Source organism: Seriola aureovittata, chromosome 2, assembly GCF_021018895.1.
Source record: "Seriola aureovittata isolate HTS-2021-v1 ecotype China chromosome 2, ASM2101889v1, whole genome shotgun sequence".
NCBI classification, from domain to species: domain Eukaryota; kingdom Metazoa; phylum Chordata; class Actinopteri; order Carangiformes; family Carangidae; genus Seriola; species Seriola aureovittata.
The window spans coordinates 22705662-22722504 of NC_079365.1; the positions used below are offsets into that span (position 1 = coordinate 22705662).

General features: G+C 40.7%; 2 protein-coding genes across 2 annotated transcripts; both read left to right on the forward strand.

The window, feature by feature from the left end:
- Positions 1-1403: 1403 nt before the first annotated feature.
- On the forward strand, positions 1404-3293 carry LOC130184832 (transcription factor HES-5-like). The gene is made up of 2 exons (XM_056400884.1): positions 1404-2063; positions 2178-3293. Exons 1-2 carry the CDS (start codon positions 1941-1943, stop codon positions 2610-2612), a joined length of 558 nt encoding a protein of 185 aa, XP_056256859.1. The 5' UTR covers positions 1404-1940; the 3' UTR covers positions 2613-3293.
- Positions 3294-3779: 486 nt separating this feature from the next.
- On the forward strand, positions 3780-16148 carry pank4 (pantothenate kinase 4 (inactive)). The gene is made up of 19 exons (XM_056404014.1): positions 3780-3912; positions 4383-4465; positions 4688-4896; positions 5650-5833; positions 6463-6555; positions 6663-6816; positions 7640-7821; positions 8072-8153; positions 8580-8680; positions 9729-9884; positions 10344-10456; positions 11049-11136; positions 11459-11610; positions 12216-12271; positions 12747-12796; positions 13085-13189; positions 13274-13374; positions 13615-13683; positions 14391-16148. Exons 1-19 carry the CDS (start codon positions 3789-3791, stop codon positions 14638-14640), a joined length of 2352 nt encoding a protein of 783 aa, XP_056259989.1. The 5' UTR covers positions 3780-3788; the 3' UTR covers positions 14641-16148.
- Positions 16149-16843: the final 695 nt, after the last annotated feature.

Below are 16843 nucleotides of genomic sequence, written 5' to 3' on the forward strand. Positions count from 1 at the left end.
TATAGTAAAAAACTATTCAAACATGTCTTCAAAGTTAGAATTGTTGAAAAATACTGTTCCTTATTAAACACTTAACTAAGCAAATGAACTCTAAAATGCCTTATATCTGCTTGCTATTACATTACAGTGTGTTATAAACCTATTCAATGTATGTTTATATACTGTTTATAAAGTGTCAGGTTTAAAATGATGTAAAAATATGGAGTTTTAAGCTGAATCTAATTATAAACTCTGCTGCCAAATACATTTAGTTGATTGGTTGTTAAGTTACAACCCAAGTCAAAATAATTGTGTTTATCTCTCCAGCTCTCTTCTCCTAATTGAGAGTGTCTAAACAACAAACTTCACCCTCAGGGGAGCTGGGAGCTGCTTGTGTGGGGATGAATTAGCATTTAACAAGGCACATGTCTATTGTTGAGTGGGAGTGCTGTCAATGGGCAGAGTGTGGGAAAGCTGAGAGAGCAGAGTCACAGTTCAGTGTGATTAGCATCCTCAGCCCCACCAGCACCTGACTATTCTCCAAAGGGAGTTGGCACACTTCAGAAGAAGATTCCTCCCTCTCCTTATTCTCTTTTTTTTCTATATTTCTTTCACTGTCTGGCTCTCTGTGGTGCCAACTCACTAACTTTTGCCAACTTAATTTCCCCTCTGTTTAACGGGTCATCATTTCAATCTAAGCCTTTTTATTTACTCCATTGATGGTTGCCAAACTGTCAGGGCAATGTGTCCCTAAAAACAAAGGTTATCAAGACTTTGTTTTTCCTAATGTTTTGACACACACATGCCTTTATATAAATGCCATGTTTTTAAAGAAACTTCCAAATGAACTGACTATTCAACAAGCAAAAATATCTCATGGTGCAGAGGGTGGTCTCTGGATTGAACAGAAAAGACAGGGATGAAAAGTTTGTTGGATTTATAGATCAAAATAAAATGGGAATTTGGTATTCCTTGAACCATTTATCAATTACCTGGAACCAACTTTTGGACATTATAAAACAGTTTAAATATTGTGGTAAATAATATGAATAATAATAATGTCTTTTTAGTATATGCCAATACCCTTTAAAAAAAAAACTGCCTCTGCCTTTCTTTCCCTCCAGATGGTTCGTGCCATCAGATTCTGTCCTTTCACAGCACAGGGCAATAGTCATCAATGAAGCATTCAAACTCCTATTGTGCTGCATTGATCATAGCTCACAGGATTCAGTGTGGGAAACTCCGACCAACTCTTAACTCACTGGAAAAACCTGTCACAAGACACGAGGCTCTGTTTCATCTGGACAACTTTCAGATGAGAGAGATCTACTCTTGTCACTTATCACCATTTTACTCAGCTAATACTTTATTTTATGCACCTAGTTTGAGGAATTGTGTCCACCAGTACAATTGTGTAGCCTTAAAAGGACCCTCAGCACCTGACCATAATAATGATATATGCTGGCTTTAACACAGGTAAAATGTGAATGTTAAAGAAATGTTGATTGCTTTTAAAGTATAACACTTCATTTCAAATTCAGATATATTTCAGATATCAAGGGCACATAGTTGTTTCAACAGCACAAATATAACAAATCTTCTAATGTATGGAGGTGTTCTGAATGTTGTCACTGTCCCATGTGTGTGATGGGATGATCAGCATGTGTTCAGTCAAAGTCATTGATCTGAGAATCAGGCAGCAGATCTGATCTCTCTACAGGGTCACCACTTTCCCAGATTCACACAGAGCTCTGTGAGTCTCTCTCCATCACCCCCCAGTCCTCCACCTGTTCCCCTGAGATCTAACTATTGTCCCCCGGGCAATAACAGCATTCGGCATGTTGCTGCTCTACATCCCTTATTGTCTTACTGAGCTCTCTGATTGGTTGAGACTGTGAGAAACTCCAGCCAGACCAAGACCCACACATTCATATGGAGATGTGGGACTATAAATAGGAGGGATGAAGCCAGCAGAGATCAGATCCTCTCTACAGAGACCTCTACAGCACAGAGATCCAGCCATGACACCTACAATCACTGCAACAATGACCAACTCTGAGGAGCACCTGACTCTGACCCACAAGGTAAATTGGAGATTCAAGAAGACTCAATCTTTATCCATGACAGGTTGTCTTTGTTCATATTCACACTTTTCCTCCAGAATAAGTTTATTAATGACTTTGTTCTTCTCTCTGCAGCTCAGAAAACCTCTGGTGGAGAAGTTACGCAGAGAGCGAATCAACAGCAGCATCGAGCAGCTCAAGTCTCTCCTGGGTCCAGAGTTCCTCAAACAGCAGCCAGACTCCAAGCTGGAGAAAGCAGACATCCTGGAGATGACAGTTTGCTTCCTGACACAGCTGCAGCAGCAGCGGCGGCAGAAACAACATCAAGCTGTGGACTCAGCAGCTGTTGATCAGGGCTACTCCAGATGTGTCCAAGAGGTGGCCCACTTCCTGTCCAAGGAGGAGGTGACACAGACCCAGAGAAGACTCCTGAACCAGGTCAACAAGCTGCAGTCTTCCTCTGAGAAGAGCCTGAGAGATGCTGACTTCTCCTTCCTGAGCTCCACAGTCCAGACCTGCATCACCAAAGAGAAGAGTCCAGTCAACAGCGCCCTCTGGAGGCCGTGGTAGACACCTACAGACTGGACTTACTACCAGACAAACTCAGATGACCACATTGGTCAAAAGTTATTGTCAAACATATAATTTTGAAATTTAATAGAAGTGTCTGTGCAAATTGTTTTCATTTATCCCAAAGTCCTATTGGACTGCTGTTTTTTTCTTTCTGAAAGTATTGAAAAGCACAACATTGTATTCTATGAATAACATACATTCTCCTATTGATATCAATGTGTTAAAAAATTGACCTCATTGGCCAGTATTATCATACCAGCATTATATCCCTGTGGTCTACTGTGTTGAGATCAGTCTCTGGTAGTGGTTTTCATTGTGCATCTTTTCTGATGTACTTGTGTGTATATTTTTACAATGTAAAAGATTATTGACCCATGTTGGGTTTTGAAGTCATCTCTTTTATTATCAACATGTTCTGCTGTGTCAGCAGCATAAAAGTGAATCTGTGAGGTTATTTTCTCTCAGTGTAGAAAAGTTGGTTCACTTTGTTTGACTTGGACCAAATTATTCCCTGTCTTTTGTAAAGATACTGAAGTTGTTCACTCGACTCTTATTTGAGTACACTGTTTTGGACCTTAAGTTTTTACTGTGATGTATCATAACCACTGATGCCTCTGTGTAGGTACAAATACACTATGTGACCAGTGTATTCTTTTTGAATAAAAAACATCAACTGAATCTTAAGTTGTGCCATTTCATTCTTTACTCTGAATCAAATCAGCGATTGGTCTTTGAACAGTATGATTATTCTGGAGGCTGAGATTTGTGATGCTATTGAAGTGTATTGCATTATGATGACACAAGTTTCTGTTATTTTGGCCACTCCATTCAAATAAATGAGATTAGGCTAAACAGCACTCTGTATAATGTAATACAGTTATACAGGAGCATAAACTGCATCCTCCAAAATGATCACAGAGTTGAATCAATACCCCTTTTAAATACACTTTCAATCAATGACTGTAAATAAATGTATGTCTATAGTTTATATACAGTTATTGGTATCAATAAAAACTAAACATAACCTTCATGAAGACAGGATTTAATGCAGGACTGTTTACAGTCATGTTTATGAGACGACGCCCACTCCTCAGACTGTGCGTGAATGCTGATTGGACAGCTGGGGGCACGCACGCACGCCACGCAGTGCGCAGCGTCAGATCATTGCCGACCATGGCGGAATTTGGTCGAGTTGACAGCAGCACAAGTAGTCATACGATGGATAAAAGCATTATTCTTCCGCCCGATGAAATATTCCGCAATTTGGAGAACGCAAAACGCTTCGCAATAGACATAGGTACCTGGGAATATTAAAGTTTTATGGATTTCTTCAGTCACTTTTGCTCTAACGCAGCTAATCTCCGTGTTTATGGAGCAGCTCTGCCGCAGCCTGATACTGTGACAACACATGACTTTAAGTGGAAGTAAACAAGACAAAGCTAACGTTAGCCTGTAACTTGAATTTGTTTGACAGAAAGTCTGTTTTTCTGTCTAGCAAGTCTCTCGGGATTATGTTTTATCCCACAAAGCGGATGTGTTCAAACAACCTGCACAACTTTGACAACTACAGCAGCGTTGGCGTTAGCTGCTAGCTAGCCTGTGTTAGTATTTCGTCGCTCCCGACTTAAATAGTCAGTGAACTGTTTGTAAGAGCACTGTTTGTTTAAGTCTGGATCTCAGCGTTAATCCAGTTTTTTCACTTTTTTTATCTTCTGCTGTGCAGTGTGTTTCTTATCGCACATAATCAGTGCTGATTTGCTTTAACAGGTGGGTCTCTAACAAAGCTTGCCTACTACTCAACTGTTCAACATAAAGTGGCCAAAGTACGATCTTTCGAGCACAACGTAAAGGTAATTATTATTATCATTAGTTTTTAGTATTAGTTTACATCCATTCTGTAACGTGTTATCTTAGTCCTTGAACAGAGAAAAGCATTTATCTCTTAGTAGCCTACATTATCTTATATATACATATCTTTCTGTTAAAATGCAACCTTCAACAAACCTATGTCAGTAGCCATAGTGAAGTGTTCACCCTTTCTCCTTTGTGTTTCCATCTCATCTGTACCCAAGGATGCTGCCAGTGACAAGCTGTATGAGATATCAGTGCAGGAAGAGGTCACTGCACGTCTGCACTTTATCAAGTTTGAAAATGCTTACATTGAAACATGCTTGGACTTCATCAAAGACCATCTGGTCAACACGGAAACCAAAGTTATCAAAGCTACTGGTGGAGGGGCACACAAGTTCAAGGAACTCATTGAGAGGAAACTTGGACTCAAGTGAGTATACAAACCAACCTTACAGTAAATATAGCAAACAACAACAATCTATGCTGTGTTACTCAGCGTTTTTTCTCATAATGTACAATGCTAAATTGCACCAACTACATGTACAAACAAAACAGAAAGGGAGGCAAATTTCTGGCATATTCCGGATGACTAAATTGGAATAAACAGTGGTGCTCTGCCCTTACTGTAGCTGATCCACTCACAAAGTAATTTCCTACCCTCTTCCTGTGAAACAGCTTAAATCAGAGGACACATTGGATTGTTTAGGAGAGAGCTTTAGGAGACCTTATGAAGACTATTCTGGAAAAAAAAATCTGCTGTTTACTGGCTTGACAGCTTTAGCTACCCCTTTGTTGGCTAACCAAACATGTGAAAACAAAAGCATTCACATGATGTTTGACTTGCTTTTTGTCTGAATCCACATGGCATTAGCATTGAGAGCAAAATATGCAGTTAATTCAGTTTTCCACTTAAATGTGATTCTGGTGATTCAGCTCAGAGAAGGAGCTGTACTGTGAGCTTGTTTGACATTAAAATCTGCCTGTGTGACTCCCAACACACATGACTGCAGACAGCTGCTGCCTGGTAAAATGTAAATGACGAGTAATATTGTAAAAAGGAGATTGAACATTATACTTAATGAATTGGCAGCCAGTGGAAAAAATGGCTACTTCCTTGCTCTGGCTTCGTTACACATTTGGCTGATGAAATGATTCAAGCTAATGGACTCATTTTGTGTTGCAGAGTGGACAAAGAGGATGAGATGACCTGCCTTATTAAAGGCTGTAACTTTGTGCTGAGGAACATTCCCCATGAGGCTTTCGTGTACGCCAAGCACGCTGACTCAGAGTTCCGCTTTCAGACGACTAATCCAGATATCTTCCCTTACCTGCTTGTAAACATCGGCTCTGGAGTGTCCATAGTCAAGGTAATGACCAAACTTGGAACTAGAGGTTGTTTCAACTGAAAGATTTTGGATGACCAGCTGTGAGCCGAAGCCTTCTTTTGTCCTTTTATCAATGAGGAAATTACAACAGCAGTTTCATAATTCAGAGTGACGTTGGCTGCTTGTCGCAGATGTATTTATTCAGCATAAATATTGGCCAGGATGTGAAAGAAAATGTGTTGAATACAGACCAAGTTGCAGAAGAAAGACTGTCAATCTGTAACGGTGCCATCGTGACAAAGTCTGTGCAGCACACTTCACTGTTTACATACTGAAGTCTGCAGCAGATGTGAAATCTGTCAAATCCTTTGCATCTGTGTCACAAATATCTGTATCTCCGTTGCAGCTCTGTGAATATATCCTCTAATGTTTGTATTGTCACTGGCACAAAAAAGACTTGTGTCAGTTTGGCTCAGGGGCGACAGAGTTTGCTCTAGCTTAGTGGGTGAAGGCACACAACTTTGGGTCTCTATCTGTAGTATAGAGTATGTAAAAAGTAAGGGTTAGGGCTTTTTTTTCAGATGACTAAGATTTGTGTAAAAAAGGGCCTTCCGCTCTTACTCGATTTGATTGCACATAAAGCGATATCCCATTCACTTCCTCTTCAACAGGTTGAATCAGAGGACAAATTTGAGCGAATAGGAGGAAGTTCAATAGGTGGGGGGACGTTCTGGGGCCTTGGAGCCTTGCTCACCAAAACAAAGGTATCTGAAATAGCTTGGTCTTTGTTTACTGTCAGACTGTAATATTTGTTACTTTGAAGTCAACCATCCCTGAGGCATCCTGAACGTTAACCTTTTCTCACCTGTAGAGATTTGACGAGTTGCTACAGTTGGCCTCGAAAGGGCAGCATGCAAGTGTGGATATGCTTGTCAAAGATATCTACGGAGGATCTTACGGGTCTCTGGGCTTGACTGGAGATCTAATCGCCAGCAGTTTTGGAAAGTCTGCTACTGCAGACAAAGGTGACACATGGGCACACTGACTTAATGTGGCTTCGCTATAGCGTTATGTATTGTATGCATATGTTCAGGTCACTGTAATAATTCTGAATTATTTAGAATCTTGCGTTTGCGTTTCATTCAGTCGATATAACTAAAAACACATTAAAGCAGTATCATTCCCATCTTTTGAAAATCAAACACTCATTTTATTGGGACTTGAAAGGTGGCTCATTTGCTTGCTTCGGAGGGCAGTGGCTGTAGTCAGCTTGGGTTCATGGTGGGTAAAATATATTCCAATACTGACCCAGTTTTACAGTTAAGAGTTTATCAAAATTTCCACTGGAACTCAAACCATTTCTGCAGCATAATCCACTTCTCTGCCGTCCATCCATGTGCTCAGAATATTGCCAACAGTCATACTGTGTCCACTACTTTTTGGCAAGTCACACTTTAATATTGCTTCATGTTTTTCAATTTTAGTGCAAAACTTATGTTGAAATGAACTGATGACCTTTCACCCAGTTCTAATGCAGCTTTGCGTGCTCCATGTGCTGCGTTTGTAACTTTTAAGAAATGAACAGATGGCACGATTCCAGAGAAATTCACAGATATGCAGGCTTATTGAAGGACTATCCATCCACTACTGATAGGTGCCATTCTTGAGTACTTGATATAGTTTCAGGTTGGAAATATGGAACCTGAATTGTTGACTGACACTTGTTAATATATAAGTGGCAGTGTTTACATATTCAGAGCTCAGTCTTTTAAATGCCCTTAAGCAGCATTTCAGTTTTGTAATGTGGATATTTTCCCTGTATTTTCATATAACTGTTCTGAACTGCAGAGTTTTCTAAAGAAGACATGGCCAAGAGCTTACTCCATATGATCAGCAACGACATCGGGCAGCTGGCCTGTCTGTATGCCAAGCTCCACAACCTGTCCAGAGTGTACTTTGGAGGCTTCTTCATTCGAGGGCACCCTGTCACCATGCACACAATCACCTACAGCATCAACTTCTTCACAAAGGCAAGGCCTCTTCCCCTACTGACACAAAAACAAACTAAAAATCCCCCAAACATGACTGTCACATTGAATCACATTGTACACACAATGCATCTTGGTGATCTGCAAAAGTTCCTCACTATGTTTTATGTTTTGTTTTCTCTTCCTCGCTGTTGTATCTCAGTTTAGTCCTGAGCTTGGTTTGTTATTAGCTGAACTTCCACCTACAACCCCGATTTTTATGTTATGACCTCCTTTTGTTTTGTGGTTGTAGGGCGAAGTTCAGGCCTTGTTCCTGAGACATGAGGGCTATCTCGGAGCCATTGGAGCATTTCTTAAAGGAGCAGAGGAAGATAGTAAGGAAAAAAAAAAGTCCACCTTTACACATGGGGGCTAAGTGGAAACTTGTGGTATTACTGGAAGTAGATTATTGCATGAAGTTTTCATTGATATCAGGTAAGAACAAAATCCCTAGACTTCAGCTGTTTGTCAGTCTGTCCTTGACATAAACACAAGTAACTGCCATGGCAGAATATATAAGAACTGATGTAAGTGATAGTGCTAGAGGACAAAGGCCAATAACAGACTGAAATTAGTTTGAAAATAACTGGAGTGAAATAATGAAAAGATGTTATTAGTAATTGTTGTATTACAATTGTCAAAAGCTGCTAGCTGATGAAGCACCAAATGTTTTTGAACACTAACCTAAAATCAAAATCAAAATGTATGATAATGCACGTTATACCATACATATATCATATTGTTGTGTTTCACTCCTCTAGATCCAAACCAGTACAGTTGGGGTGAGAATTATGCTGGAAGCTCCGGTCTGATGAGCGTTTCTCCAGATATGAATCCCATGCAACGTGCTCGTAGTGGAACGGTGAGTCTACACAGGAAGCGAAGAGAGATCAGATATGAGGACCTGAAGCTGAGCCATGCACCACATTGTGCCACTTTAAAACCTCATGACCTATTTTCCACGCCATTGATGGTTCATTGGTTTTTTTATTCCTTCAACTTCATTCTGTCAAATTTCTGACATTTTTACATTTGAGCTTCATCTCACATTTTTTATTTTTGATCTCCTCTATGGAAATACCACCACCCGTGTCCTCACCGAACCCACAAGCATCATATAAAGACATTCATCATATCAGTCTTTGCAATCTGATAATCTTTCTTTTCATTTCCTCTCCACACATTCTTCTGTTTACCAAACCCTCTCCTTCAGTTTCCCGTAAGTACCTCCGCCTGCTTCACTTGTGTGCACTGGTTTGATGACATAGTGCTCCTGCTTATGGTGCCTTCTCTAGCTGCAGACACTCTGGTGTGTTCACTTGCGCAAGAACAAGATAGACCTGAGAGTGGGTTTTTCTGGTTTTAGCTTTGCTGTTTTTTCGCTTATTAGATCATTTATATGAAGATGGAAAAGGACCATGTTTGATACCCAGAGAGACAATAACAGTGTGCACTTTGCTTCTTGAGTTCTTGTTGTGATACTTGGAGCATCAGGAGCTGTTAACCACCAACTCACCCCTTAAATTCCTGCATTTTACTCCAGCTTTCATCAGCTAGTTTTTTATTAGTGCAAACTGGCAAAGTGTGATGCCGGATTACAAATGAAATATTAGCTCATCTTCAGTGAAGTACCATTTCAGAAACCTTCTATAGATTCAGTATTTCCTTTAGAAACAACTGACTGGTCTTCTCTAACGTTTAGACGGTTCGTTGTGCCCCTAGTTAATACATCCACTTGCTTTTAGGATTAAATCCTGCTGGGATTCTTCCCTCTTGTTTCTTCTTTACTGCATCTTCGACTGTCTCAATAAGGAAAAAGCACAGAAGAAGAGAGAAGCTGGAAGAGGCATTGATCTGTTTTTGGACGAGACATACAGCACATATCTTGTCTGTCTCTTTGTTGTGTCTAGTTTGACATGTTGGAGATGGACCGTCTGGAGAGGCAGCTGGTGAATCTGCCTCTGCTGCAGGACCCTTCCTCTTACATCCCTGACACCGTGGACCTCACAGAGGACGCTCTGGCTCGCGAGTACTGGCTCTACTGCTTCGAGGAGGCCCTTGATGGGGTAGGACGGCCGGTTTTGTTTCAGAATATAAAAGCAAGGTCTGATATTGAGAGGTGCCATACAGAAAATGTAGGTAAAGTTTATCTTCGAAGGAAATTTAATGATAATGAGTGATTGAGCAAGTTTTGAACTGAATCTGTGATGCAGTTCTCATTGGTGGCAAAATTGTTATCTCTGCCTCCTCCTGTGGATTGTGTTTCTCATTTTAAGAAAGTTGAACAACATCAGGCTAGAAACTGGAAAAGAAATCCCAGTATGATATGTCACATCATCACTTGCCCATATAAAAACCAAATAAGCCCAGAACTGGACCAAACGTTTGGTGTTTACGGTTCAGCTTTTCATATGAGATGAAGTGGTTTGAACTTTGGAGACTCCACTCCCGGCTTGTGTGTCTCTGAGGTTGTGAACGTGGCCGATTACTGTTCTTGTGTCTTTTTTTTTTTTTTTTCGGAGCAGGTGGTTAAGAGAGCCGTAGCGAGCCAGCCTGACATACCGGAGGCAAACGAGCGAGCCGAGAAGTTCCGTCAGAAATACAGACACAAGCTTCAGACCCTCCGCCACCAGCCATTGTAAGAACTGTCTCCACTTCTTCTTACGCGGCCTTTCTGTTAGACCCGGACATTGCTTTTAGCAGACTAAAACTCAAACTCCTTTCTTCATTGTCTGCATTAGTTTCATGTCTTCACACTCGCTGTAACTGCCCACATGCTTTGTCAATGAAAAGGGGAAATTTTGATGTTAATTCTGTTTACTGTTTCAGTTTTTAGGGATGGGGTGCAGTGCGTAAGTGTGTATCAGTTGTATTAATTGTGCCAATGACTTAGCAGAACACAGTGCGCAGATATCAGAGTGCTGGACATGTAAGTTATCGTTGAAATAGACACTAGAATGTAGAATATGCCCTAGATAGAATATAAGAATATAGAATATGGCACAATAGAATATGCCAGATTACCAGAAACTAGTACCATGTTTCAGTACAGAGATCACTTGACATTGTTTTTATAACACTATGTCAAACCACAATAAAACTACTGTCAAAATATATATAAAAACGTGATGACAACAACCAGTGACAAGTTCTATGCATCTACTGCCCAAGCCCCGTTGTGTGTATGTGTTTCTCTCTGGTTAATGTAGAGTGCTTCTCTTCTCACCTAGTGCTTATGGATCCCTCACTGTCAGAAGTCTTTTAGACACGAGGGAACACTGTTTAAACGAGTTCAACTTTCCTGATCCCTACTCTAAGGTCTGAGTGAAATCTATCAACCTATTTTGTTTTCTTGTTGTGTTCTTGTGATGTGTTACACAGGTGGTTTGTCCCTCACTGATGCGTTTTAGTGAATTTTTTCTTTTACCATTTCATGTTTTCATACAGTCTCATAGTGTTACACGATTTGTTTCCACCTCATACTTTTAGGAAATAGATGAGTCTTTAACATGTTTTTAAGTTGTTTTAACATAATCACTTTTAAAAAAAAAAAAAAAAAAAATTCTGATTGCAACTAGTTGGCCAGTGTTTTATTTTTAATATTAAGCGTAAACCTTATCATGTCTCTGCTGTGTTTCAGATCAAACAGAGGGAGAATGACATGGCTCTCAAGTACTACCAGAAGGCAGTGAAGTCCATGGAGGAGTTGAGCTGGGAGCAGAGACAGTTTGCCCTGGTCAGGGGCGTCCTGGCTGGGAATGTCTTCGACTGGGGAGCCAAGGCCGTGTCAGAGTGAGTGGATTTAGCCCCTTTTGTGTCTGCAGTGAGCAGCCTGGTTGATTGTGGGTATTGGGAGAGGTTCTGGGTACATATCTTGTATTTTTGTGTTGCTGGAGCTTAAAACGGGGAGTTTTTCGCTGCTTTGGTTGTGTGTTTGGCAGTGTTAAGTTGTTTTGATAAGTTAAGCTACCCTGAGTTTGCTAGCCTGCAGGGACTGAATATGAACAGAATAGAAAATCTATCAGTGCAAGTGCTGCTTATCATGGATTCAAACAATCAATGTGAGTGCACCCAGTGACTCTTTAAAGATTTGTTATATTTCTGTTGCACTTTGACAGCCAATGGCAGCCAAATGGTCAGCTAAGGCCAGCTTTTCTTGGACATAACTGCACAAGCAGTTTAGGAAAAGAATGAATCTTGTTGATCATATTGTTAGCAGTTGGAACATATGATTACAGCTGCTTTGAGGGCAGACAGCACCTTTTTATACTTGCAGACCAGAACATTTAAGTCTCAACCTGCAATTTCGGAGACTCTATAGTGTCTTTGCTTTGTACTAGCTACCTTGTGTTTGTATTGATCATACTTTTGCGTACTTTGTCTTGTCTATCATGCAGTGTCCTGGAATCTGATCCCGAGTTTGGCTTTGAGGAGGCTAAACGACAGTTGGAAGGTATCAGAGTGTCTCTCTTGAACACCGTGTCTACACAGGAGGTGTGGTGTGAGCGGCATTTTAGTAGTACAGTCGCCTCAGTGCTCCGTCCGTATCTACACAAGAGGTGTTCAGGCACATTACAGCGCCTAGGTCACCTGTGATTTGGCGACACACAGTCACTTTAGTTACATGAAAGAAAAGGAAACTATGCTTCAGGTCGTGTATGTAGGTAAAACATGAGGCGTTGTAAGGTCTGTGTATCTGCTCTGTCAGATGTGAGACAGATAAAAGATTGAAAAATAAGCCCAAGATGCTTCCTGTGTAGACACACCACAAGCCTATTTCTTCACCAATACCTTCTGACCTCTGCTGACACACCGACAGACGTCAGACCTGCGTCTGTGCTTTCACACTTTTTCTTTTCTTTTCATTAATAACTACAGTGAAAATTGTTGGTGCTCGAACTGATTTTGTGTTTCTTTTCCTCTGTCAGAGCGGCCATGGCTGGTGGATTCCTACAACCAGTGGCTGGAGAGACTAAAGGTCAGACTCAGACCACTCTATGTAGCGTCATAGGTGGGAGGTTGACGGTACCATGAGTAATATAGACACTCTGTATTTAATACGTTACCCTGGAATAAAACAAACACATATCTCAGACACTGTCAGTACCAAGCACAAATATCTTTTCATTAAGCACAAAGAGGAAACACAGATAACGGCTTTTTACAGCTCATTAGTAACATTTCACTTGCTTACATTAGTGTTTCTGTCTTGTCTGCTCTTGACGATTAGTGCTTGAAAACAATCCATCCTGGTTTTCTCTTGCAGGGTCCTCCTCATAAGTGTGCCTTGTTTTTCGTAGATAATAGTGGAGTAGACATCATTCTAGGGGTGATGCCTTTTGTCAGAGAGCTTCTCTCTCGAGGAACAGAGGTAAGGATCCACTAGAACATCATTTAAAATATATTATATATGGTAAAAAACGTTACTTCAACTCTACGGTCCATCTACCTTTAGGTTGTGTTGGCCAGCAACTCTGGTCCGGCTTTGAACGATGTAACGAATGGCGAACTGCAGATATTGACTGAAAGAATCGCTGCAATGGATCAAGTGATTCAGTGAGTATTGATGAAGGTTTTTAAATGCGGACTGGAAAAACTGATGAGAAAAAACTGTTGAAAGTTTAAAGTAATACTAAGTAAAGAACACAAATAAACCTTTATTGCACACAGATGGCAATAAAGAGCCAGCCTACTTTTAACCTCTAAAAAGTTGTTTTTCATGTCTAATCTTGTGAATCACGCCTAAAAAAAAAAAATGAAAATGTCTTCAGTGATCTGTGATCTGTTGTTGCGCAGGGCCGGTCTGAGGGAGGACAGGTTGACGTTGGTCCAGAGTGGATCCAGTTCTCCCTGCCTTGATCTGAGGTTGGTTATTTGACATTTTTATAGGGAGTACTGTTCAGCCTGTGTTAACAGTTGTATACTATCTGCTGGGCTTCGAGACTACAGCGATTTTTAGTTGAAAGCATGCATTGAAAACTGGGCCATGGAGTTTGAAAGACATGAGCTCTCACCAGGCAGGGGAACTGTTGTTTAAAACAATATGCTACTGAAATGCATTTTGGAAATTTCCTTATACTAGGGACTAAAAGCTGGGATATCTCTGCATTGATCTTGACCATTCATTTGTTTATCATTCTCGTACAAGCCTACCAAACTTGTGCAAGATCATCACTAAATTACTTTGATATTGCCCTACTGTAATTAACTGACTTGGACAGGAGAAGTTTCAGCCTTTTTCTTTCATTATCTATGTTTTTCATAAGCGGGTGTCAGAAGCAGCCTCCATTTTCCTCTTGAAAACAGTGGCCTGAAATCACAATAAATTAAATTAATATATACTTGATATATAAACTTGTCTCACAACTGAGATGCAACACAAATGTCAAGTGAAGTATGAAGGAAGTGAATTGGGATACAAATGAATGTAATAACACAGCGTTGTCTCTGTATTTTATTGTAGAGAATTTCAATGATAATTTAAAGCCAGATCTGAGGACCTGCTGAAGGGTTCATCAGATGTTAACATGCAATTTTTCTTTTTTTTTCTTTTTGCCTGCGCCATCCCGCAGCCGTCTAGACAAAGTGCTGGCGATGGTGGTGCGAGAGCGACAAACCGACCTGGTGATCATCGAGGGAATGGGCCGAGCCATTCACACCAACTACTACGCCATGCTCAGCTGCGAGAGCCTCAAGATGGCTGTCATCAAGAACTCGTGGCTGGCCGACCGGCTGGGAGGGAAGCTGTTCAGCGTGGTCTTCAAGTATGAGGTGCCGCCTGGAAAACCCAGCCAGGACTCTGCAGCGCTGATGCCCTCATGAGCGAGGCGATGTTCACGTCGCAGCAGGACGGGACACCAAGGTCGAGCGAGCAGAAGGGATTAGCTGGAGCTCTGAATGTAAGGATGATGATCGTATACTGCCACTGAGTGAATGACTGATTGTAAAGCTGATTGTATTATTTTTGGCAGATTTTTAAAGGTGATCTTTTGCAGGGAGGTTTTACATTTTATTTTAAAACACTATTGATTTTAGTGCAGTTTTTCATAAAGAGAATTATCATTGCTTTCTTGCAGGTCTCTGTCCATTATCCTGTACAATCACTTAGTTTGCTACCATCATTATTATCTGCCTATTGATCTGGTTCAGCAGCTGGAGTATGACCTGCTAAACTGGCTGGGTTCAGTAAACTTTAACAGACTCTTACGACAGATGAGATCGTCAGCTTGTAGGAAAATTAATCAGAAACAGAAGTTTATTTAAAAAAAAAATCAGCATCAGTCATTAACATGCTACCAATGCACAACACTGTGCACCCATATGGACAAATGAGATTCTTTGGCGTGTGGGTGTTTGTGTGTTACAGAGCAAAAGTGAGCCGCAGCTTTCAGTGGTAACACATTTTACAGTGAATTTAATGTGCCTTGAGGTTGATGTGATAAAAGCATCGTTCACTCGGACTGCTTTGAATTCCCGTTGAAGACAATACTACACAAATATCCGCTTTCGTTTTCCAGCAGTCTCACGCCATAGACTAGAGAAAAATCCATGCATTTCCTGTTTTTTTCACGACTACCGGTGAATAAATTGAGATTAAGAAATGAGCCACTGTCACTGTCACTCATGTAGCTGTTATAGTGGCATCAGGGAGATTGTTTTATCAGTGGGAGAAGCTGCAATCTATCACAGAGATCGAAGAAATTAGGCCGCGTTCCTCCACAAGGTGGCAGTATTCTACTGTGCTGTGTGTTTTAAAAAAAATAAATAAAAAAAATCTCAAATCTTTCCCAAGGTGCTTGGTGTCAAAATTAACACTGCATATTTCAGGTTAAATATTCTAACAGTCTCTGATCAAAGCATTACATGGAAATTACTGTCACTGAGCTGGCCACGGCATCAGTCCCTGGATTCACTGTAATTAACATGTACAAATACACGCTGTGATCCATCCCTGATTCAAAAATGCAACTGTTTGAAGGCAATAATGCTGCAGCACATAGTTGTAACAAACATGAAACACTGTGTGATTGTGAAGTGGCTGACTGTATTGGTGACTTCATCGTAAATATCTTGAAATCAAGGCAGGATCAGATTTGAAAAGCCCTGCCTTTTCCAAAGTTACAGATGCTTGACATGTGGAATCAAATTGCAATATTGTATGTGTTATTTGTACAAATATGTGATATACAAGTGTGTGTTTACATATATATATGTATATATATAATTCATTAGCATCATTTCAGTTAAGCGCACCAAGCACAATTTTGTGTATTATTCTCCTGACAATCAATTTTAATTAAACGGTTAAAATCTTTATTTTATTCTTCTTATGTGGGTGTGTGTTCATTTCAGTTTGTGGATGTGTTATGGGAGTTTGCAGCCGTGTGGAGAAATAGGGAGAGTTGAGAGTTGCCCTATATTAAAAAACCGAACCTGCCCCCGGCGGTATAAAAGCTCGACACCCTGGTATGTGGTGGTTGATGTCTGCTGGGGAGCTCCGCGCTGATAATGCATGAAGGGGCCCGGCAGGGGGTCCTCCTGCTTTTCCTCGCTCATCACTCCGGCTGCCAAAACACACTCGCCAGCTCTGCAAGACGCCCTCGAGGATTTAGTGACATCTACATGTAAGGTCTGCTCTGTTTTGTTGTAGCTACGGTTTTTGTTTTAGTTTTTTTTTTTTCTCACTTTACATTATCCAACGTGGACAGGAATGTCTCTGATTCCAGGACTGGTGCACTCAGATGGATTATGAGACAGGGCGTCCCTGAGCAAAGGCATGGAAAAGGCCCTTCTCCCCTCCAAAATAAGAGCAAGACACATGACACAGACAGGTGAACTAGAACTCTCAGGTGCCACTGTTGGTTTCAAAAACTGCACCGAAACTTAAAAAGTATTTGGATGAAGATGAATAGAGACAGTCCAAAGGAGTCTACAGCTATCTCAGATCCACACTGAGACTTCTCTGCACATAAATAAACAATACTACAGCACAAAATACAAAAATATCATAGGACACCATCTAAAA

Excerpts from the sequence above, each read along its gene's own strand:
- pank4 (XM_056404014.1), top strand. The coding sequence starts at position 3,789 with ATGGCGGAATTTGGTCGAGTTGACAGCAGCACAAGTAGTCATACGATG. Across the intron at positions 6,556-6,662 it reads CCTTGCTCACCAAAACAAAG|AGATTTGACGAGTTGCTACA; the intron begins GTATCTGAAATA and ends TCTCACCTGTAG. Across the intron at positions 11,611-12,215 it reads GGAGCCAAGGCCGTGTCAGA|TGTCCTGGAATCTGATCCCG; the intron begins GTGAGTGGATTT and ends TCTATCATGCAG.
- LOC130184832 (XM_056400884.1), top strand. The coding sequence starts at position 1,941 with ATGAAGCCAGCAGAGATCAGATCCTCTCTACAGAGACCTCTACAGCAC. Across the intron at positions 2,064-2,177 it reads ACCTGACTCTGACCCACAAG|CTCAGAAAACCTCTGGTGGA; the intron begins GTAAATTGGAGA and ends TTCTCTCTGCAG.